Raw genomic sequence first — 24,815 nt, 5'->3', positions numbered from 1 at the left:
CCGGACATCGCGAACACAAACGCGACGTAGCATAGATTGACATAAACACAACAAATAATTTAGAGCAGGCTTCTTAAGTTGCGCTTCAACCAGCAAGAATATAGGACCGGTTCTGTGCTACTCATGGTTGAGTAAACGATGTCTGCCTATACGTGACCTTTTGCGCAACAGGATCCCCAGTATGCATTACTAAAACGTTCTATCTGCCACTATGCATGCCGCACTAAATGTAAAACGTCGGCAATTTGCAAGGAACGTGTTTGTTCCTTGCAAACCTCGATGACCCACTCTTCATCACTCACACAGCAATGCTAACATGTTTACTAGCGGACCGTCACACATGTGCTTTATGTTGCCTACGACGATACACAAAGTCGGAAGTCGATAGCTTAGGTGCAACTTATCGAAGTTTGCATAAAACATCACACAGCAATAAACGACAAACGTAAGCAAGCTCAGTAGTAGAAAGAGGATATTTAAATTTGCGTTAGAGCGCGGGAGTGAACAGACGCCAATACGGCGCCTTCATCGCCATGGTGCTTGAGCGACTGAAACGCCACTTTTAATTTTAGAAAGGTTGTATGAAACTCAGTGGCTCTAAATGTTGCAGCGCTGGGCTTTCAGAAGCGCACAGCGCAGTTCGTTCTGTCCCTTTGGATGACCAAAAGGCACTGCACACAGCGGGAACAATAGGCTAAGACGCTCCCAAAGAAAGAAAGCGTGCCTTCGTTCGCCAGAAAAGTTTGTCGTAACGTTGCAAGGATTCTCGAAGAACCTCACCCAAGAATCGAGCATGATTGGCACACTGACAGTACAACTGTCTGAGAACGTTACATTCTGAAGAAGGCAAAATCTTGCGCCACTGTGATAGGCTGTAACGGCTTGGATTATATAACGCTCTGCCGCTTTAGATCCTATAAAGGTGAATCACGCCAGGGTTGGGTAGTCAACAATATGTCAGTCGGCTGCTGAGGGTCGGGCTCTTCATCGTCTACCACGAGGCCTGGTATCATCCGCCAGCCGCTAAATTCGCCTAGTAGTGATGATTATTTGATTCTTCAACGAGTGCCTCATTTTGGCCTCGCGACCCCTAATTATTTGTTTGGAACCTTTCTCGCACAAACTGTGCGTACGAACCTCAATATGTTGTTTTGGCCAAACAAACATACACGAAAGGAGTCGTGGCATGCCGAGGTAGCCTATTTCGGTGCTCTGCACAAACGTTTGCTCTAGATTGTAAGCTGATTAACATCCTCAGGGATCCTAAATGGTGAGAATTTATCTATATCTCACACCCTTACATCCGTAAGAGTGTAAGGGTATGAGTAATTGACAGAAATCACTTTTAAGGGAAGAGGAGGATGAACAAACTTTATTCAATATCGCAGAAGGGTCCCCGCGCGCTTCCCTTGCAGGGGAGGGGGGGGACCCAACCTAGACGATGGCCATGATCGCGTGGGCTCTTGCAGCCTCTTCGGCCTACCAGATTAGGCGTGCCTGTTTTTGCGGGTCGGAGCTGAGGAGCGCGGCCCCCCCCCACCCCGGCCCGTCCGGGTATTCGACCCCTGTGGGGGTCGCCGGGCAGGCCCAGAGCATGCGGCTGAGGTCCGCTCAGTTATTACAGAATTTACATTTGTCTGAGTAAATTTCCGGTGCGTAGTGATTCATTGTTACCGCACTTGGGAACGTTTGCGTCCGAAGTAGGCGCCATGCAACCGCTTGTCTCTTGTTTAATGACCCGCGCGCTGCAGGATAAATTCTCCTGCTTAATCTATAATGCAGCGTTATCTCTCCGTAACTGGTCGTTATTTCAAATCTCCAATCTTCCTCCCACCTCGACGAGGTCGATCCAGAGGCTCGGCCTGTGAGTCATCGAGCCGTCTCGTGTGCAGCCTCATTGCTGGGTGAAGAGGAGTGAGCGGCTGCCCAGATTATACGTATGTTACGCTGGTCTTTGCGATCAGCCAATATTCTTGTTGCTATATTCTTATATGCGCCCATTATAGATGCTCTGGCTGAAGCCGGAATCGGTGACCGCATTTTTCAGTGGCTGTGCAGTTATTTGACCGACAGGCATTTCTTCGTGATGACCGAGGATGGCGCCACAGCTCAACACCAAACGTTCCGTGGAGTACCACAAGGCGGAATGTTGAGCCCGACGCTATTCAACCTAGTGCTCGTTGGCCTAGTCAGATGCTTGCCCAACACAGTTCGAGTATCAATATATGCCGACGACATTTGCATTTGGGCGTCTGCTCTAACACCACTCCAGGTACGAGCACGGCTCCAAAAGGCAGCTACGTTAACATCACTGTATTTGCGAAAACAGAACTTAGAGCTGTCTTCAGAGAAATGCTGCCTTGTTACATTCGCTCGGAAGGCAATGAAGTGATACTCTGTAAGTGTCAATGGGCAAGCAGCTGCAAATGAACGGGAACACCGCTTCTTAGCGGTAACTAACGACCGCGACCTATTATGGAGTCCGCACGTTTCCTACCTAATGAAGAGGTTAATGACAATAATACATCTCCTCAAATTTCTCGGCGGAAAGTCATGGGGCACATCGGTGCGGTCAATACTGCACCTTTATAACGCCTCGGTTTCGCAAGATACAGCCTTCCTGTGCTTGGTAACACCTGCAAAACAAACCTGCGTGTACTCCAGGGACTACAAGCTCAAGCCCTAAGGACGCGTCTCGGTCTTCCGAGGTGTGCGTCTACAACGACAATGATTGTCATAGCTCAAGATCCCCCAATATCAACATACTTGGCAACCGACGCTCTCAGAGCGCATAATCGGCACGTTGCCCGACTACCTTCTCACCATCTTGGCGCTCTACCCGCAGAAAGGCAACACGCAACTTTCAGTCGTATAAATGTCGCCAATCGTACCTCATTGCCATCGAACTACGTGCTTGCAGCAAGACCATCTTCACTTTTATGGTGCCTGCACAGACCTGAAATACGTCTCACCATCCCAGGAATCATGAAGAAAGCCAACATGCCGTCGTTTGTCCTGAAGCAAGCCTCATTAGAACTTTTACATGAGGTGCACAGTGGCCGCGTACACGTTTACATTGATGGCTCAGTCAAATCTGCAAGTTCAGCTGCCGCTGTGGTGATACCAACAAGATCAATCAAAATACAGCTAAAAACGTCACATGTATCATCAACGGCAGCTGCTGAACTGGTAGTCCTGCGTACGGCTCTTCATTTCATTCAAGACGAACCACCCCACGCATGGTCAGTCTTCTGCGATTCCAAGGCGGCCCTACAGAGTGTACTCTCAGCACTGCGCCATGGATCACATGAGCAGCTCGTCGCAGAGATCAGAGAAGTCCGCCATCGCATAGTTGACGAAGGACATGATATAATATATCAGTGGTTGCCTAGTCACTGTGGTATACATGGCAATGATCGAGCAGACGCAGCTGCCCGATCTGCCCATGACAGCGTCAACTGCGTTGCCATTCCTCTTTCGAGAGCCGACGCCGCGAAAAAACTTTCCCGCACTTGCGCGTGACATGACATTAGCTCAGTGGACTTCATCTGAGTTCACAAGTGCACGCCTTCATACCCTGGACCCTGATTTACACCTCCGTATTCCGCCCGAGCTTCCACGACGTGACTGCACCCTTCTAGTCCGTCGATGGCTTGGAGTAGCATTTTCAAATGCGTACTTTTTTCTTATCGGAATGGCCAACAGCCCACTATGTGACTTCTGCGGGTGCAATGAAACAATCGAGCACCTTCTTTGTCAATGCTCTCGTTTCAACCCGCAAAGAGCAGTCCTCTCAGCCACCCTAGACAAACTGGACAAGCGCCCAATGACAGAAAACAAGATCCTTGTAAACTGGCCTACGAGAACATCAGCGCGATCCGCTATGAAGGCGCTGCTGCGGTACTTGAAAGACACGGGACTTTTTGACAGATTGTGACTGCACACTGTGTGACGTAGGATTGTACGGTGACACTATGTAAGACTAGGAACGTCTTTGAGGGCTACGTGACAGTGCCCACAGAAACAGTTCGTGCGTACGTGCGTGTACTTGCGTGTGTAGTTTTTTTACTTTTTTTAATCCTTCTCTCTCTCGCCTATCGCATCCCCTTGCCCCTCCCCCAGTACAGGGTAGCCAACCGGAGATAATCTCTGGTTAACCTCCCTGTCTTTCCTTTGCCTTTCTCTCTCTCTCTCTCTTATATGCGCCCCCGTGCAAAGTTTCTCACAGGCGTCTGCGAGTCGCTGATAATTAGTGCAGTTGAATTGGTTTACGGTGCGCGCTTTGTGCTATCACTCCTTAACATGCAACTATTTTCGGACACGTGCTTCAATACTCTGCTTCGACAGAAATAAGCGACACAGGCGCTTTCTTTCACGTCTGTATTTCTTTATCTAGGGAACTGTCGTTTGCGCTCTTGAGAAACGGTTATGAATAGCACGTTTTTACAACACATTGTGACGCTTGTTCGGTAAGAGGCAGGATGCGTGCCCTTTTGGTGTGCGTAGCCGATGTATAATCGCGGGCAACAGCGACAGGTAAAAAAAAAAGAGAGAGAGAGAGACTTCGCGTATTTCTCTCGCTGCACTATTGCAGGAGCACTAACACCGGCCTAAGTCAAGAGCAACGTACCTCAAAAACAACAACGAAGAAGAGCCTTGCGGCAAATATGTGCCAGTACGTCAGGGTGAGCTGGTACGCGTTTCCTGAGCCGGGTGGCTCACGGTAGTCGAGGTACCTGCGTAGTGTTAGGATGGGTCATAGCATCGAGTAGAAAGAAGCATGAAGAAGTCCTTGAGTGTTCTGCTCATTTCAGCGGCGTCGTGGCGCAGCTTTGATGCTGATTTAGCGCACTAATGATGTGAACTCCGGCGACTCAATGAAAGCTCCTTGTCGTGAAGAATTATTATTGCTGTTTGTTTTGAAAACATATACACAATTGACAGGAAAGGAGAATGAGGAGCAGGCTTGGAACTTCCACTAGGAGGGGCAAAACACCTGCCTGCTCTTCAGAAAGGAGGAGACAGAAACATGGAAACGGGAGATAGGAAGAAGGGGAGGAAAGAGGAAAGAAAGAGCAAGATGACAAATCTCGAAGAGTAACGAAGAACACAGAAGAGTACAGGTCACACACAGTTGGTTCGGTCACTGCAGGTCACGCTATTTGAGGATGTTAAAACAGAATATATAGAGTCTGAGGTCTTGTGAAGTGAAAGCAGAAATAAGCTACAAGCGTGAACCTAAGTTGGTTGCTTCGTAAAAAAGGATGTAGAGCGCGATGGTGCCTGATCTCGTCGAGGCGCACAACCACTGGGGTACAAACATTGGCCGAGTGTAGTACACCGCAGGCCAAGGAGATGATAGCCCCTCACTAGCAACGAGCTCTGCGCAATGAAACCGGGACACTCCAATATCAGGCGCTGACGTGTCTCGCAGCAATCGCAAGACGCAACGTGGTTTTGACGCACAAAGCAGTCACTCATATGCGTACACAAAGCGCGACGGACAACTGATCTCTGCAGCATAAACGATGACTGATTAATGGGGCACTGAACGATACATGCTAATTTAACCCGGTCAACCTAAGTCATAATCGTTGAATTCGGTTCACACACAGCCGATGGAGGTCTACGACCACCTGACCTGCAGTGGTGGACGGTGATTCCGTCCAGCGTGGCATTGTCCGGCCGAGTCTCGTCGTCGAAGTCGCTCGTGTCGAACGAGGACAGTGTGAAGTTGACGAACCCGTGCAGGCTGTGGTCCTTGGTGTGCACCATGCGGTACAGCATGCGCGGAATGAAGTCACTGGTATAGGCGATCAGGAACGCCTGCGAACGTGCATTGTACCTTCTCGGTTTCACGAATAGCTGCAGGGGAGGAAAACACGAGCGAATTCCTAGAAGTGTCAGGAATCGCGGAGAAGTACTATTAGTGAGAAAGTAAAAAAAAAAGGCAATCGTGATGGACGTGACAATGAGTCCATTATAGTGAAAAGTCGACCTCGTTTCTTTTATTGCCAATTCCTTTGTTCTTTTTTTTTTCGTGGCTTAGGCCCTACAGTTAGTATTCAGAAGTGGTGAGACTTCTGTGAGGAGAAGGAGTAGCGTTGCTTGCTGCCTAATCTAACTATTTCCCAGATACTACAGACGTCCCTTATTTTGTATGGGCACAAAATGTATGTATTCCGTTACCTTGAATAAGTATTTGTTTGCTTCCTTGTATTTTAAAACAAAGAAATAATTTAACCATCCAATTTGCATTAAATGTGTGTTTGGATTAGAACCAACAGAAATTGGCGCCTTAAGCACTTTCGGGGCCCTCCTGATGCACACACCTTGTGTGGGATGTGCAGTTTGCCACAGAAGTTCGCAAGACACGACATTTGAGAAAAATTTGAGTTCTCGCGAAGCCTTGGCACATAGCTTCGAATTGAAAGTTTCAGTCTGTAGTAGCTCTTACGAACCGTAAGTGATCATTTAATAAGAAGTGCTTTGCTTAAACAGGGCCGAGAGCTCCATTTGTCGTGGAGCCCGCACCCCATAAGCTTTTGCGAGAGGCTGAAGGTGTATTTTGTGTGGACAAGATAAATGATTTCATTTGTCAGCTCTTTAGCATTAGACGACGGACTTACGTTGCAGATGACAGCAAATACGGAGACGCCTTTGAGTATCACCTGCCAGGCACCTGTACGCATACGGCAGGGAGAAAAAGATAACCAGGATAATCAGGCAACAACTGTTAATGAGGGTTTGTAGAAAAATTTAGATGGGAAGGTACTGTCCCATTATTTTCACGCTATGCTGCGTAATGCAATGTATGTATGTATGTATGTATGTATGTATGTATGTATGTATGTATGTATGTATGTATGTATGTATGTATGTGTGTATGTGTGTGTGTGTGTGTGTGTGTGTGTGTGTGTGTGTGTGTGTGTGTGTGTGTGTGTGTGTGTGTATGTATGTATGTATGTATGTATGTATGTATGTATGTATGTATGTATGTATGTATGTATGTATGTATGTATGTATGTATGTATGTATGTATGTATGTAGGCATGCACGCATGCTGGAGACCACGGATGTAAAAAAATATTTTTTTAGATGCCTAGGGAAAGCCGAAATGAAGTGGTACAGCCCATACTTATGCGTGTTCTTCACGGTACACGGCTATACAGTAATTTTGTTTTCCTTTTCTTTGCAGGTGCTATGGTCTCTAAACTTTTGATACCAGCTGCACGGGAAAACTCTATAACCATTTTTAAATATGACTTCAGGCTCCGAAATCTCTGCAAATCATTATTTTCAGCTCCAAATTTTACAACTTACTTAGGTTTCCCTTGTTCAACTTTTGCAAGAGATGTTTCAACAAAATAAATCAGACCACAGCGACCCGTAGCGGTGTATGAGAAACTGATTGACTGCTCGAGTCGAACATATTTCCTCGCACATTTTCTTCTTCTTTAACTCTTCGATTAGCTATTCGCGATAAACGGCCTGCCATCGCCTACTTAGAGCTCATCGCAACTTGAGCTGCAGTTGGTTGACGTCTGGAATTTCTGCAAGTGATTTTCCAATAACACCTGCGTACTTAAGGTGTCCTGAACAGAGAGAAAGCAGCGGAGGCAACGTTATTGAAATAAAAAGTGCACAGAAAAACGCCGTTTAAAGCGCGCTGCTGTAATTCTTGTGCATTCATGACGACTGAAATTTTTTTTTCCAGGATGCAAGTCCCACCAAAGTAAGTCAGGAGAATACTGAGTCTTCACTTCAGCTGACGGTGGCAGCGAACACTCCTGCACATCAATCAGCTCCTTATGAATGTAGTCAGCAGGAACAAAAAATTGTCAAAATAAACGCTTTTGAAGTCGAACAAATAATAGACTTATCACATCAACCCATGGCCTTCAGCTCGGGACAGACATACGTGTATCGCAATGCAGTGTTGCGGCATTTCAGCCTGCTGTTGACGGTAGGGCGTAGTCACTAATTATCTGCAACTAGCGCCGACAGCATACGCGTCGTCTAATAGAAAAAACATCATTTTGGTTTTCATTACGACGCATGTGCACAGTACATACGTTACGATCATAACTGATATAGGCCCATGCTGTCGCTTACCAATGTTTGGCACCCTTTCGGCAAGCGGCCTGCGCATCTGCGAGGTGTACTTGTAGGCGTCCAGGCGGATTTCCACGATATTGTTGAGGAGAGCGAAAAGTGGCGCCAGTGGGAATGCGGCCACGAAGAGGGTGACAAAACCGAACTGGATGGCTGCAAGGTTGAGAACATAAGTGTCGCAGCGTTAGCAGAGAAAATTTAATGTCGACGCACCAGTAGCTGCAAAGCAACTGACGTGTTTGAGAAATTCAAAACCGAAGAAATCTTCGGTAATGAGACACATTAGCAGTTTAAGTGAGTTCTCTTGTAAAACCGCAGCGATGTTATAAAAGGTTTGAAATTATTTGATCCTACGTCTATGTATGAGGCCAGAAGCGAGAGCAAAATTGCACCAGGTCAGTTGCGGTTAACAGTGGAGACGAGCCAGGCCCCATTTTAACCTACGTTGCCGCGCACAACACCGAATATGAGAACAGAGATTAGTTGTGGCTTTCCAATTTCTTGAATCTCCCGTAGTATTTCGTTACAGCTTTGGTACCTTGAGTCATTGATGAAATGAAAAGATGACTGCTCGACGCGAGAAATATACTACATATTGGCTTAATTTATTCAATTCATTCAATGTTTACGCGATTAATTTTGCAGATAACTGGATATCCAGCATGGTTTTTAAGTATGCAGAATGTTACTAGACGGCGCAGCGTTTGCGTGCGAGATGACGAGTTGTGTTTGTGATGTGAGCGTACGTGAGAGCTGCATGGTGCCGGCATAACGACGACAATGCGACAATGATGTTGATGATGCTGACATGACGATTGCTTTATTATACCGGAGCGAGGAAATGTTAAAACGTCTTCCGGTACGACCTGGCCCGGTCTGGAAGGCGTTAACACCGTCACGGAGTATCTCAAACCGCTAACTGCTACCAGAAAGCTGTTAGGAAAAGTAGGCCAATCCCGAAGCCGGGGGAGTGCAGCGTCACATAGGGTCTCAAAGCGTTTTTTTTCCCTCATAGCAACGGATCGCGGAAGTTGGTGCGCTCTCGCTTTTATAAGCGACTTGTTGCCATGCGACTTCACAGTTGTGAAAACCAGTGGTAAGGTTCACAATTATTTGTGCGTTCTCCTCCTGTGCCTGTGGCGTAAAATGCAAGCTGTCACGAGCATACGTGCTCGCGCTTTTTCAAAACTACGCGACACGACGCGTGCCCCAATCATTTCGAAGCACTAGTTGGCACGAGAGAGGCAAGCATGTGACTGCGGCCTAATCACCAGACCGCCGGATACTGCGCTGGAGAACACTGGTTCAAACCTAACGTTAACACCGAGCACGTAACTTTTCTTTTTTTAATAAGCAGGCCGCAAGCGAGGCGCAACAGACACATACCTACCTACAACACAGTACCTTGTACGAGGCAGATGATTCTTGGCATTAAAGCAAATCGAAGACTCCAAATGTGAGTTAATTTGCGCTCGAATCGACTACATCCTCGTTACGGATATGACAGTTGGCCACAGAGAACAGAGTGTCTGCTCACCCATCTCCAGGTACTCGTCGAAGAGAGAGAGAGTGTGCCACTGCGCCAGCACGTAGTCAGCCTCCCAGCGAGCCACGCAGCTTTTGCGATCACCAATGTCACGGGCCCTGTGATCCCGCCGCCAGGAGCGCCACCAATTCATGACCAGTCTGGGATAGTTTAAAGAGAGAGAGAAAAGGAGGTAGCTTGAAACCTTGCCTTCAGTCGAAGGCTTCCCGTCACGAACATCAGCACTATAGCCCCGTTCACTTTGCCACCTCATATATCATGTTAACACTGCTATTTGAAGCAGCTGAAGCCTACGAAAGCATTGTTGCCGTATCGAGCCCGACAATCCTGCACAAACTACTCTAGCAACAACGGTGATCCTGTATTGTAATCATATGCTGACGGCGGCCGTGGTCATGTGCATGTAATCTGTGTGTTACCCTCCCTATTTCTTCCAATATTTCTACATCCCTGTCCCCCGTTTCTTAGCGTAGGGTAGCAAATTGAATTATCCGTTCTGGTTGATCTCCCTGCATTTCCACTTTCTTTCGTCTCTCGCTGTCTGCTTTCTGTCACTTCATATACCTGTCTGCTGCTTTCTGTCACTTCATATACCTGTAGCCCTGCTATGTCCCACTTTTATCGCGTACTCAATGTGCTAGATGTGTTTATCTGGGATCCCGGTTCACACGTCGGCTGGTCAATTCATATAATACACCTGCTTACAGAAGTACTCAGAGTACGGCAGTCACAAATCCAGAAATCGACAATTATACTCTGCAGTTCTGTGACAAGTGTACTCTGCAGTATAAGTGCACTCTGCATTCTAGTCAGAGCTTCGCTAGGATATTGAACGGCCGAAATCATAAAGATTTTCCTTGTGCGAATTGTACATCAGTTGCCGACCGGCGACGCCGACGTTTTCGTTGTTACAAGTCGCCTTACATTGTTCGTAGGAACCACTGCAGCGTACGACTCGCTCCAAGAAAATGGGCCTATGTTTTCTACCTTAATCTGTCTGAAAAACTCCCTGGAGATTTGGTCTCACGCCTCACAAACAGGGACGGTCACCAACCATTTTGACCCTCTTGAACGACTGCACGAGATGTCTTCCTAGCCGCATGGCGCAACACTCAACTATGTGAGCAATGCAAGTGCTCGTGGAATTGCTGCGACATACAAGTTTAGGTTATAGCCGGGGAAAGCCCTCCGTAAAAGAATTAGTTTAACATTCTGCTGCCTGTTCTCGTCAACACATTCTCACATACCGCTAATTTTCAAATTTTTTTCATTGATGTCGAGTAACAGACCGAATAAGTTTTGGCTCATGGATCACCTCTATGCCATCAGTGAAATTTCTTCACCCTTTTCTATTAGGTAGCTAAACGAAAATTGCTAATGATTAACGCGATTGCCTGATACATTGTGTGGGCTGACTAGGTAGACCTCTTCTACATTCAAATGAGACACGTAAAATGAGAACGATGCTAATTTCGCGGAAGGTCACTTTCAGCCAGCATAATTCACATTGCCGTAACGTAGGTATTTCTTCTCAAGTGACGTAGGCTGTTACGCGCTCACCTTTGCTTGACAGATAACTCAAAAGCCGATGACAACGTTAGGTGTAGTGTTGGCTAAGATACTTTACAGACGTACTAGTAATAGTGTATATCATCTTGTGGTGACACCATAGCGAAGAGGGTCTTACACCACGAACATGCAATTTGTTGTATCGGCGCAGCTAAAATCAAGCGTTTCTTGTTTATGAGCTACCATCCGCGAGGAAACGTCGCAGAAATAGCGGCAAGTGGAGGGGCAAGTCCGAAATGACAAATTTTTCTGTTAGTAGAAAATTTTAAGCAGAAGTGGAAACTTGGGACGTTGATGCATGAAAATAGGCCTGATAAAGAAAGAGGTACTGGTAGAGCCGGGAAGTTAAACCCGCAGACAAATGTACACCCAGAACGAGTTGAAGAGCGTGTGACAGAACAACAAAAAGAAAAGAAAATGGCGAGAAAGAAAAGGAACATCGCACTAAAGATTGATGCAATTGCAAAGCTTACGGCTGTCCGATTTCCTGAATGTTGTTGATGACTTGTTTGCCCACCATGACTATTGCCAGTTGAACGCACACTTCGTACAGGCAGCCACCTTCGCACTGAAAAACAAAAGCAACAATAGCAATTTTTCAGCTATTGCTACTTCTTGATGGGTATGTCTTAATACCTTGCCCCCCTGGTCACCTTATCAAAGCTATGTGTATAGTTGAGGATTACACTGAAGTGAGTACCGATAGAATCACTCACGCATTAGTAGAATACACGAAAGAAAACGGAAGCGACTATTACTGTAACATTCAGCGCGCGTTATACGAACACGCTATTTGAATTCAGAGTACGCAAAACGTGTTCGTGATGAAGACCATACAGGTCAGACATGGCACACCGGCAGGGAGATCGCAGCACTCAGGATTTTGTGCTGCCTTTGTCTGCACATCCCTCACGCAATACGGAACTTGTTGAGTCTATCCCCTACTCGCTCTCCAAATCACTATATTACTCACTGACGTACCCAGTCACTCACTCACCTACAGGTGCACTCAATCCCGACTTTGTTATTCATTCACTCATTGACGCGATTACTCACTCGTTCATCCACCGATTTACTCAGCGGCCTAATTGCCGGACGAGTGCTTAATCTAGTGCGCCTGCGCGTGACAATGTGTTTTAAAATTCTAAGCGCAGTAGAAGCGAGCACGTGAGAGTGAGTTACAACTGCAACCAAATTGGTTCATAAGTGTTCATGCATTTAAAGGAAACGTCTTGCCCAAGAGCTGTGCATACCTTGTCCAAGCTGTATCCAAAAAGTGTTCCCTCCTTGCCTGGGTGCCCGGAGAACCTGAGTGGTGAAAAGAAAGGCGTTATTCCGAGTCCTCAGTGCGTCAGCTGGCTTCCCAACATACTTTTCCTCAAAAATTAACAGCTAGCGAACAAGAACAAATAAAAAAAAACAGTAGACATTAACGATTCCTCTAGTTTGACTCTGCAGTCGTGTATTGCGATGTAAGTTTCTTTCTGAGCTCAGTGCAAACGCCTCAAACTTTGTCAAACTCCCACAACTCACCGCAAGCTTCCCGCAAACTCCTCAAATTCTAATAACCTTATGCATACCCAACCGCGACCGCTCGGCTTTGTAGGAGTGGTCATGCTCCTACAATGTGCAAGAACGACAGCAACAAAAAAAAAAGCGCTCAAGGACTTATAAACCACAATGCTATAACTCAGTAAGCAGCTTGCCGTGAAAGTGGTGTGCGTAAACGAAGAACTAACAACTTTGGCGATGCCGCCATGTGGCGCTACAATGACACATCGATACATTAAAGTGGCCCTGCTACCCCACTTAATGAAAGTGTAAGATATCTTGGACATTAAGGGCAATGCTTCAGGCCTCTCATCCGGGAAGAAGGCTTCAGAACCGTTGTTTAAAAAATGACGAAGCAGCAACAAGGAACGCAACTTGACGGCACAGAAAACCGTACCCAATATTTTGAACGCGAGAAGTCCTCTCTGTCCTTGTGTTTTTCTGCCCGCTTTCACTTTCCCCGTGCTGTGTAAGTTAGCAAACGACGTGCAACTTGGCTAGCCTGCCTGCCTTTTCTTTTCTCCTTCTCTCTCTCTTTCTCCATACTAGTAAAGAAAATTCTCCTTCCAGGGCTAGCAACTTGTCATGATATAAGTAGTGGGGTGATGATGATGACGACGACGACGACGATGATGATGGTGCAGCCTCAGCTTTTTGAAATTTGTCATCGCTCGACTGCAGTGGGCCATAGAAAAAAGAATGAGCCATTGTCACGAGTGACAATTAGTGGTGGCCCTGCGCGCTAAGTTTGCGGAGTATACCTGCAACTTCTGTCTGGCTCAAGACGCGCGCTCGAGACCAGCCGTGGTAGAACTCGACGAGAATGATATGCATTGAAACAAGCACAAAAAGCTGTTCGTACAACGACAGTGCTACTGATTTTTTTTTACTTCGTTGATGCTATTGTACGAACGCAATGCAGGTGCTCCGGCTTAGAAACTGCTCGGCAGCTTTCTAACCTAAGAAGGCGCGCGGCCCCGCGAGATGCGCTTCGACCAGCGCCAAGTAAGGGACGAGATGTTGTTTCTCGTATTTGTCTGAGCGTCGTGCGCATGCGTGAGTTGCGAGAGAGATGTCTGGGGACTTTCGTTGGAGACTTTTGCGATATCTGAGGACTTTTTGGCTGAGGACTCCTGTCTGTTTTGTGCGTTTAGCTATGGGTACTACCAAGGACAGCGCGCTTTGCTTGCGTGTACGCACAGCTAAATTTCCTTCCATCCGAACGGAGTCATAACGAGAGTCCATAAAACCAAAGCGGCAGTTGTTTGCCGTCAGTGGTTGGCCCGTGTCACTGTGGCGCGCGCACCATAAGGTTTGCCGCTTCCCAGTGCGTCATCAGCGCTCTGCACGTGCCACGGTGATGGGCGACGGGTATAGGTGCATCTGGGCCCGTTCTGTGCATGCGCCGCCCCACTATGAACAAGTGCTAAGCATAACCTGAAAATGAGCATTGCTTAACATAATGAATTTGCAGTAACAACGCGCAATTATTTATTGGTCGGCAGCCCCTAAAGTGGCACCCAGCTAATCTTCCACATCTCCGAGAGGACTGATGTAGTGTTTTAGCGCGGAAACTATTTCACACGGACACAGGAACGGACACACGGGAGCGATAGTTTTCACGCTGAAACACTACATCGAAGATGTCGCACCAACAAGGCCAGAAGTCAATCCTTGCTCTGACAGGAGTTCTGCTATTTTACCGTGAGGACGTTGCAGCAGCGAAACTGCGGGCACCGACGTTATGCGAATCAAGTTGAAGGTAGGTTGTCATACAGCATTGCATGTCCTGTGTGCGTGTCATGAATGCATATTATTCTTGTCATTTCATGCCATTCATGTCGTTAATGACTTTTGCACTCATGCAACGTAGAGGCACGCCAGCTTCCAGGCAACCGTGCGCGAATGATGGCGGGTGACCACGCGTGTTTGCAGAGCTGGCCAAGTTGGCTGTTGTGTGCGGATACAAAATGCGCCATCTTTCGTTCCTGAATACGCAGCGCAAAGACAGGCGAACAGACAACATGCCGGTGAGCGCGGTGCGTATAAAAGAAATGTCGCAGTTTCACCCGAAAGGCGGAACATCGATTGCGATAGAAAATTCGTGGACAGCTAGCTATACGCAGTAAGGATATATACTCGTAGATAAAAAAAAATTATGGGGTTTTACGTGACAAAACCACTCTCTGATTATGAGGCACGCCGTAGTGGAGGACTCCGGAAATTTCGACCACCTGGGGTTCTTTAACGTGCACCTAAATCTGAGCACACGGGTGTTTTCGCATTTCGCCCCCATCGAAGTGCGGATACTCGTAGATATATCGGCGGTATAAACATAGGCATACTAACTAAATTAACAAGCATGGTGTCACGCGCATCCACGCAAATACAAGCACATTGCACTCGATGAACGAGGAAGCTCGCTGTCAAAACGCTGGAGTGAGGGAACGCGACAGCAGCAGCGAGCGAACTCACCTTCGTGCTGCGTCTCGCATCAGCGCCAACTAAGCCGCGAAAACACAGCGCGTGGCCGGAGTCGGTCCCGGCGGCAGATGGTTTTCAAGGTACAGAGGCCGCGCGTTCTACAACGGCCGGCAGCCCGGACCGCCCGGAGTAGAGCGCCCCTTGTCCTCCTTACCCCCGCCTCCTCCTCCCCCCCCCCCCCCCCCCCCCGCTGTTTCGCGCGCACGACGGAAGACGGCGGTCTACCTCAAGGCTTCTCTCGATTGCGTGCGCAAGATTGAGCAGCAATTGCCGGCTCACCCTCGCAGCTTTTGCTCGCACATACATCACATAGCGCTCGGCGACGGTTTTGTCCCCACTGGACATAATGCGGAACATCACGGCGACGGCGACGGCAGCAATGCGCCTGGAACGTGCATATAACTGCTATCGCAATAAAAACGCGCCGTCACCCGTCATCTCTCGCGCTTGCTTGCCTGGTCACCTCGTTACACGCGTGGAACACGGCGACACGGCGCTGCACTGGCCGCCCAGGCAACGTCATATTAAAGCCACATGAGCTTGCAGCGCGGCCCTGGTGGTGAGAAGCGAACGCACAAGGTGGGAACAGGACAAGGATGCGATGAGCAGGCACCCCACTCTTTTTGCTGTGCTTTCTCAGTGGACGCCTAATTCGAGCTCAGCGGCTAACGTTAGATGGCGCTGCCTTGCTCAGCAGAGCCCCGGCGGCGCGCTCTAGACAAGGCTGCTAACCTCTGTACGCTAAAGTACCCGCTGAGCAGCTGCGTGCATAGAACGGTCTGAGCTGAACAGACAGTGAATGTCAAGATAAATCTACTCAATCCTGTCGTTGAGCACTGACAGACGCCGATTACTTTCCGTCGGTCTCATCTAGTGCACCGTTGGGACGCGACGCCTCGGGCAGAGCTTCTTATCACGTCAACATTCTGAGACGCCTGGTAGCTGCTGGGGCACTGCTTCATCTGCACAGCAACAGTTGGCTCTAGTGCTGCGTCACGCCAACATGTAACTCCCAAGTGTCGGTAGAGCTGGCCAAACCACAATCCAAACTTGAGAGCAACGCAAAGCTTTGCAGTTGCTATCAATTATGGGTGGGCGAATAGTGACTTTCAAAACCGAATCGAATACGGATCAAATAGTGCCAGAAGAAATTCAAAGCTAATCGAATATCAAATAGCTAAATAATAGTTTTCGAATAGTGAATGGGCGTTACCATAGGTAATATAAAACCATGTTCAGATCCTAGTATTGTTAAGGTTAGCAAGTTTCTGGCGTTACATAGTATGCTATGAAGCGTTGTTAATCAACAGAACAAATGGAGCATTAGGAACAAACAAGTAGTACCTTCACCTGAACAGGACTCTTCAGAGAGTACTAGTGATCGCGGCATTGACGAACGCCGTTTTATAGCTGAGCCAATGTGCATACACCAAGGCAAGACGACCATACGTTCTATAGGATGACTTGGACCATGACAGAATTGCGACGTACCTTCCTTTAAAGAATGCGATGTATATCAACGAAGAGTAAGTGTTGAGGAACGTGAAGAGGAACATCTTGAACGTGAAGCTGTCTTCGTACTCCCGTTGCGTCCTTGGGCGTTCTAAAAACAAACACAGAAGACATTATTACGTTCATGCGCATAATACTAATGCTCTAAACAAAACGTAACCTACATAGATAGGTTTTTCCGGATTACATTTGATACGAAAGCGTCAAATGGCTCGTTGAGCGAAAAAGCCGCGTCTGTAACACGGAACCGGCACCTAAATTCCCATTAGCTGCGACTCCACCGAACGAGTGCGCCTGGGCGGAGCAGAGCGGGCGAAAGGCAATAGAGAGTTTTAGAATAGGGGCCCCAATGGTTTGGGGCCCCAAATAGCTTTGCGGGTGTTAGCGTTGGGGCACGCAGGAGTGAATGATGATGATGAAGCAACATTTGCTGGGCCCGAAATAAATCGGTGGTGCACGCAGGCACCCGACGGGGTGGTTCCCTAGTTACGGGACCCATATGTTTCTAGCAGCTCCTGGCCCCTGTCCGTCAGTGCGAGCTGAATCGGTAGGGCGGGGCTGGATAACAAGGTCTCCCATCGCTCAAGGGGTTGGGGATTGGGGGTGTTGGTGGGAAGGGGAGGAGGGGGGGTCTTGAGTTCTGTGCACTCTGCCAAGACGTGCGGCAGGGTGCAGGAGTGAAGAGCTTTAGGATAGGGCTTTGCGTTTGCGGATAGCGTCTTGCGCTGACAGCGCCACTGCGGCGTCAAAGAAAAACTATTAGAAATAATTAAATATTATAAACCATTTTATGATACGAATAGTAATGTTTTCTTTCAATTTTTCGCGTTCAATTACAATTTGGAGGTTATTCTACTAGCAGCAAACAATTAGATACGCTTAGTTTTGAGTAACCAACTTTACGTGACTTCACCAGCCAAGGTAAGCCGTGTTATGCCTACGAGCCATGAAATCCACAATCGAATTTCGAATCAGCGGCATCTAATGAATCAATCTTCATAACACACGCTAACTGAGAGAAAGCGATAACCGTAGTCACTTCTTCTAGCTTGCGAACTTCCCGCGTTACCAAGAATCGAACCCAGTTTGGTGGTAGGTTAGAGCTGCTTCTTCGATGGGTGCCGCCATCTTTGTTTACGCAAACTTTTTGGGGCAGCTTTGGCTCCCGCTAAATCAGTGAAATAGCGTGCCCGACGCAAAACCCAAACGCAGTTTGCGTCTTGCGCTTGCGCAGTGGCTTGGATGCTATTTATTCGGGGCCCCAAACGTTTGGGGTCCCTGTTCTAAAACTGCTACCGCAGTAGCGCGCCAGCTATTTCGTGATGGGAGAGGGCATAGCCCTAACGTCGTGTCACCCTCGCTCTCGGAAGGCTGTGTGATCCGCGCGTTCCTTACTCGTACGCTGCCTATTTGGATAGACGTACGAAAACTAATCATTGTACGAGAAAGACAACTTACCAATGTCTGTCAACCGGGTGGCTATCCTGCTGTATACCTGCGCAAGAAAGAATGGAAGGGCGTGTATTATGAATCAGGGCATCTCGAAAAAGGTTGGGCAGATGCAAATGAAGTCTTACATGAGTACTACATTACGAAATATAGAACCCTTGTGAATAGAGAGGCAAGATTAAGCCACAGACATATAAAGAACATTGGTTTCGGCACGTAAAACCCCATAATTTAATTTTAATTAAATATACAAACATCAGGAAACACGCAGGCATGGCATATGCCACTCTAGAAGAAGTACGCGCACAAATTCAACGTTTTAGAGAGATGAAATGTGCAATAATCAAATGGAGCCCCTTGTAGATATTCCTGGTTCACGCAAAAACTGGTTCTCATTTCTGTGTTCGTAAACGTTGTGTTTGTTTTTTAATGTGGTAGTCTAAGAGACACGTGAGACAATGACACGTCAGATAATTGAAGCTCATGAAATAGACAAAATGAATGAAATATGTTTGAGCTTTCTACCTTTGGCCTTATCGGAGAAAGGAAAGATGTATCTAGAATCATCGCTTTGAAAATGACCAGGTGCGATGTGATTACAGTGACGACACGTGCGGGTTCAGTGCTGTATCTCTATATGTTTGTCTGCTTGGTTTTATTTTCGATTCTCTGACATTTTATAAATAATACGTGCGATCGAATAAAACGTTTAGTGCAAAGTTAGCGCTGTGTATGCTTCTTGTTATTCTTGATCCCTGTCGTATTGCGTTGCTCCGTGTTTACTATGAATGTAAACGAACTAGCCCGGCAACGTGCCCTAACTCTAAGACACCTCATTTGCGCCTGAATATTAACGTTTTTTTTTTAAGCAAGCGCACTTTACAGCTGATGGCACTGCAGTTTTCTTTCTAACACTTGTATTATTTCGTCCAGTAGTGTTCTAAAGACTAGGAACAGCTGGCGCCAGCTGCAGACGCAAACGTTTCCTTAAACATGGATACGAATAACAAAAATGGTCCTTGAAGACCCACTTTGTTAACTCGGCTTGCGTGTAAAAGTTACGGTTGCATTCCCTCTTGGGCACTACAGGCCGTAGCCACACTCATTTATTTGGCGCTCTATGCGATTATCTAGCGAAAGACAAAGAGAAGAGAGAGAGGAAAGGCAGGGAGTATGCGATTATCTAGAGCCCATAAACGTTTCCCGTGTTACTTCCATTTCTTCTTTACTGTCAATACAACCTTCCAAATTATTTTATCTAAATCGTTAATGTAACTGCTCTTTATTTTCAATCTCATTTATTTACTCGCCTAACTGGCCAGATTATTACACTACGCACCGTTCTTTCGTTGTAGGTTTTCATTTATCTACTGTTTTAGTTCAGTAATGCACTTCTTACTGTGTTTATTCTCTCCGCCCGATAATTCACCCAGCCAACCGTATGTGTATGTGCCACGTTTTTCGCCGTCATGTTCATGATCATCATTACCATCATGGCATCTCGCGCTACACAGAACGAAGGCAATCAGTCGCATGGACAGTGAGATATGCGCGACGCTCGTACCCTGTTCATGAGCAAGATGATGACCAGGTTGAGCATCGAGGCCGTTACAGCCGTAGTGACATGGGCCAGTGCGCGCCAGTTCTGGTCTCGAGACAGCAGCGCCACCAGAATTATGCGGTAGGCGATGATGCCGAACACAGTGCATATGACCAAGCACAACTGCAAGAAGCATCCCAAGTAATAGTTTAAAAATCAACTCAAATTGCAGGGGATTAACACCGCAAATTACCTCGTGGGTAAATTCGGGCTGTTCCTGCGCACAATCTAGAGGTTCATTGTTAATCACGAAGTTTAGTTCTCTTGTGTTTCGACCACCTATTTTCTTTATTTTTTTTTATTCTAACGTGCGCAGAAATTTGAGTACACAAGTGTTTCTTTTTTTGCATGCCACCCTCTTAGGAATGGAGCCCCTTGAGCAAGGAATTGAGCCCTCGACCTCGTGCTCATCTGTGGAACACCGTACCCATTGAGCCACCACAGCGGCTCCAATCAACAACGGTTTGCAATTTTTACGCCGAAAAATGTTCAGATGTCAAATGATTATCTCTCGGAATATCATTGTTGTGTTGTTTCTTTAGTCTCTTTGCTTGAAGAATTTGCAGCCCCTTCGAGGTGTCCTCGTCCGAGAGAATTGCTGCGCTGCCGACATCCTCCCTTTTCTACCTCGCAAACAAGCAAGCATCTCTGTCAGCCCTTTTGAGCATGCATAGTAAGTCAGAGAGGAACAGTATAGCTATGCATTTTACATGCACTATGACCTTAGCAAATAAAAAAACGCTTGCGAAATATTAAAAGGTACCAGCCATGAAGATAGATAATCTCAGAAGATTTATTTCGTATGAATAAATCGTAGTCAAATTCCTGTTTTCAGTTTGTTCGTTAGGAAACGTCATTCCTGCCTTTAAACATAAGCATCCTGCCTTTAATTATAAACATTATAATCCTCATCATTTTTTAAACCCTTAGAAAAACCTGAAGGGCATAACATAAGGGACGTGTACGTGCAAAATGTAAAAACAAAACGATGAATACAAATCTTAACCGAATGCGAAGTGCGAAAATTCTACTGGTATTTTCGTGGTGCAGAAAATTCACTAGGCGAATGCGTGTTGTTGAATACCCCATAAAACTTCAGAATGATTACAGATTGTAATAACACAATCACATTTCATTTCATTTAATTACTGTCAAGGCCCGAAGGCATAAAAGAAATGAATGGGTTTAAACAAAAAAAAAAAAAACATATACACGAATTAACATGGTTGCAAAACTAAATTATGTACTGCTGTACTGAAGTTCGTGGTAGATAACTGGTTCCACAGCTGAAGGAATAAACAAACAAAAGCGGCAAATTCGAATACAACACCGCACGTGCTGCAGGAAGAAAAACTTTTAGAGAGTTGCCGTTTTGGAAGTTCAATGAATTGGTGGTAAAGAGCCCAAGCGCCTAAGATCGGGAAATACAACTTAAGAAAGAATACCAGGCACTGAAGAAAGGGCATATGAGCCAGACATCGAAGGTGGAGACTTAATCTTTGCGATAGCTTTAACCTGACTAAGTATGGACGAGGCCGCGACAAACCCTGTGAACTCAGACGAGAAACCACAAGGCTCGTTCGCTCCCAATAATGTTCATGTTGTGGAGAAGTTGAAACAACAGATAACTCCCATTTGTCCTGCCGCTGTTCCTATGTTTTATCATATGGTACCACCGCGTCCTGTTTGCAGTCTTGGTTCTTACTCAATTGCGCGTGTAACATTCTCTTTGAAAGCCCCTACTCTTGGGTTCAGTGACAAAATAGTTCGGGACATTTTATCTAAACCCGTCAATTAGTTCGCGCGGGTAAGTCTTTCATTTTAGTTGATACTTTCCTGCTTATCAATTTTGTATGTATATGTGATGACGTGCAACTCGCGAACTCACTTTTGTCATGTCCTTCTACTTTGTTGTAGCGCAGGCAGAACGGCAGGGGCACAGAAAGGCCCATAAGTGAAACACAGAGCGCTATTAGTTTTGTCTTCGTTTTTATCACCACAATAATCTTAGCTAATTACCTACCGAGGGTAACTACCGCGCTGCTCTCGGATCGGGCGACTCTCTCCCCGGACACAGAGACGATCCTATCACGCACAACGAAATCACTAAATTCTTTTACTTAGAGAGAAGGGTTTTCCCGCCGCCTCACTCCAAGCTAAGCAGGCCGCAGCGGTCACAATCAGACTCCTGCAAACGAACTCCTACCCAAATCCGGCGTCCCTTAAGAGCATATATACCGAGATTTATCCGAATTGTTCTTGCGTGGCCTGTAGTGAGGTTGCTACTTTGCCTCATATGCTCTGGGAGTGCGGGTCGCTGGGCCCGAAGTTCACCAAGGAAGAGTGGGACGCGCTCCTGCGAAGTCCTGTCTTTGAGGACCAAATCCTGGCCGTCCAGCGCGCCCGCGATCGGGCCGGCAGACTAGATCTGTCAGTCCCGCCGTGGGATTAGCCGGGTGCGCGTTTCATCGCACTTTGCTGGACCAAATAAAAGTTTACTCACTCACTCACTCACTCACTCACTCACTCACTCACTCACTCACTCACTCACTCACTCACTCACTCACTCACTCACTCACTCACTCACTCACTCACTCACTCACTCACTCACTCACCTACCGAGGGTACGTGCGATAGACTTTCATGTCGACAACAACATCAGAGAAGGAAATAGAGCTGGTGGTTTTCTGGTTTGATTGTTAACAATTACAGTGAAGATGTCAGTAGGAAACTGCTGCAACGTCTTTGTGTTGGCTCTCTTGAAATACAGCGTAGCTGTTTAGTAACGGGCTTCTCAGCAAATACTCGTTACCACCTTTGTGCTTGAGCTCTAGACAAGCTAATTTACGTTTCGTATGTAAGCGCACAGATGTCCTTCTTTGTTGTAAATATTATGGAATTCACTTTCTCTTGTCCCATTTTCGTGTGAGTTAAACGCTACACCCTCATCCAAGGACTGGCTTTATAGCTATTTTGACATGACGTGATGGCACCAAGTCACACTACAGTTCAATAGATCAAGGTTCCATAAGGCACCCACCATGAATAGGACGACGGAATTGGCCCCTGATATCCTGATTGCCTTCTCCCAAAAAGGCACGTACGGTTCATACCTCTGCAAGAAAAAAGTTACATCTGTACGTTTTTCTTTGAAAATTGTGCGAAAGGCAGCCCAGTATAAATGTCGCATCTCAAGGAAATAGTGCGCAGCTTGTGTTAATGACAACAAAAGGAAACAACAATCCTTCTTTTCGTATGGGAACTAGAAGACAAACATGACAAAGCAGTTCTGCCGAAATCCGCAAAGTGGGGGACGTTTGGCGAACAGGCAAAATTGTCATTCATCCGACAATACCTCGAAGCTACGCCATACTGGTCTCTCAGAAAGAAAAACTGAGTTCTTGAAAAAAATATCGTTTTACCATACCCTGGTACGAAGTCATTCCTGTACATTGCTGTACTCTGGGTTTCCTTTGTAGGGGGCTTCATGCTGCTGTCAGGTAGACGACATTTTTTTTCTCTTTCTGGTAGGTGTAGAACGAAAAGATACGCAAGATAGTACGAGAAATCTAGCGGAAGCCATTCTTCATTACTTGCAAAGTCAGCAAGAGCCATCTTGTGTGAGCTTGACTACTGCCCTTCTACAAGCAATACCGTGATGCACAGCAAACCTATAGGCATATCAGCAGACACGCTAAGGCGCAACGTCACTTCCAACCCCAACACTAATCGCGATGCCACTCCCCCAAGTATATTTTGGCGTAATGTCATACCCAAGCCATAATACCAATGCTAATGCCAATGTCACCAGTACATACTATAGCCTTAGTGTGATGTCCCACTCTACGTCTTTGACAATCCTAATATCAAACCCAATGTACCTTACAGCATTGTATTTTGGTGCATTGTCTTACTCAACCTGCGCTACTAAGCACAATACCTGATTTGATGGCAGCCTCTAACATAACTTGCAAGGTAAATCTACCTGATAGTCCCGCTTCCATAGAAGCCTATACGTTCAAAACATGGTGGGTAATTGGCTGTTAATAAAGCAGATGCTTGTTCCATAAAGCATACACTTATTCGTATTCGCCTGGGTTGATTTGTCTTCATTTAAAGCTTGGGGGCATGATAGTTGGGACAGCCTATAGAACAAACTCGATCTGGAACTTGCTTCTCTCTGCTCTGAAGAATAACAGGCGTAAAATTTTTTAGCCGGGATGTTCATATAGCCGCCTTCTAGTGAAAGCATCGTACAAGCGAACTATCTGAACTTTTTTTTAATACGTACGGAACGTAGATTCTCGTGCATGTGCGACGTTATTGCAGATACGTAAAATAGCAAATACCACGCAACACATGGCTTCCTCCATGCGATGTCTTTCTACATACCATAGTCACTGGATTCAACTTGTACACTGTTGCCTTGGCTTCGTACTCCGGGTTAACAACGTCCTGTGAGGCGGGAAATGTTTCACAGCAGTTGAAAAGAAGCCACTCAGGCATGGAGACCGTGCTAGATCGTAGCATCGCGTACCAGCGGCTCTTTGATATTTGATATAAAATAAAGTGAAAGACAAATACCTCTAAAGTTTAATTATCTTGACTGTAATTACCTTAATCAACAACATTTCCAAGAGGCCTTGCTGAGTTGACTGCACACTGTTAGACGGCGTGTCATAGTAGGAATTTGACAGTAAAGGCGTGCAATCTTTCAGTTCGCGGCCATGCAACGACGTAAGATAAGCAGAAGACGTTCTAGATAAGGCAGTGCGCGAGACATTTGAAAGCAAGGTAAGTGGGTGGTGCTTGAATAAGAAGTAGGTAGCTTTAAGCGAGTGAAATCACTAATTGTGTCCTGTAGTTCTGCGTCAGAGTAGATAAGCAATAATATTTTAAAACGTTCATTCCGCGCTTACCACGTACGATAAGCCTTTCCTGATGCAGCAGAAACGTTTTATTTCAAGCAGTGCAAGATGCATGTCGAAG

The 24,815-nt window shown here is 46.5% G+C and overlaps 1 protein-coding gene across 2 annotated transcripts in view; it reads right to left on the bottom strand.

Moving 5' to 3' along the window:
• Positions 1–24,815, bottom strand: part of LOC126543442 (anoctamin-4-like) — an 87,915-nt gene that overhangs the window by 7,356 nt on the left and 55,744 nt on the right. For both annotated transcript variants that reach the window (XM_072284865.1, XM_072284866.1), the window contains 12 exons: positions 24,219–24,281; positions 22,867–22,941; positions 19,791–19,949; positions 18,236–18,272; positions 16,757–16,868; positions 12,484–12,538; positions 11,704–11,798; positions 9,653–9,801; positions 8,116–8,268; positions 6,630–6,682; positions 5,642–5,826; positions 4,631–4,736 (listed from right to left, as the gene is read on the bottom strand). In XM_072284865.1, coding sequence (XP_072140966.1) covers positions 4,631–4,736; positions 5,642–5,826; positions 6,630–6,682; positions 8,116–8,268; positions 9,653–9,801; positions 11,704–11,798; positions 12,484–12,538; positions 16,757–16,868; positions 18,236–18,272; positions 19,791–19,949; positions 22,867–22,941; positions 24,219–24,281 — 1,242 coding nt within the window. The remainder of the gene's footprint in view (positions 1–4,630; positions 4,737–5,641; positions 5,827–6,629; positions 6,683–8,115; positions 8,269–9,652; positions 9,802–11,703; positions 11,799–12,483; positions 12,539–16,756; positions 16,869–18,235; positions 18,273–19,790; positions 19,950–22,866; positions 22,942–24,218; positions 24,282–24,815) is intronic.

Source organism: Dermacentor andersoni, chromosome 10 (assembly GCF_023375885.2).
Source record: "Dermacentor andersoni chromosome 10, qqDerAnde1_hic_scaffold, whole genome shotgun sequence".
Classification (NCBI taxonomy): domain Eukaryota; kingdom Metazoa; phylum Arthropoda; class Arachnida; order Ixodida; family Ixodidae; genus Dermacentor; species Dermacentor andersoni.
Note: the sequence above shows the minus strand (reverse complement) of the source record. Positions and strands in the feature narration are given on the sequence as shown.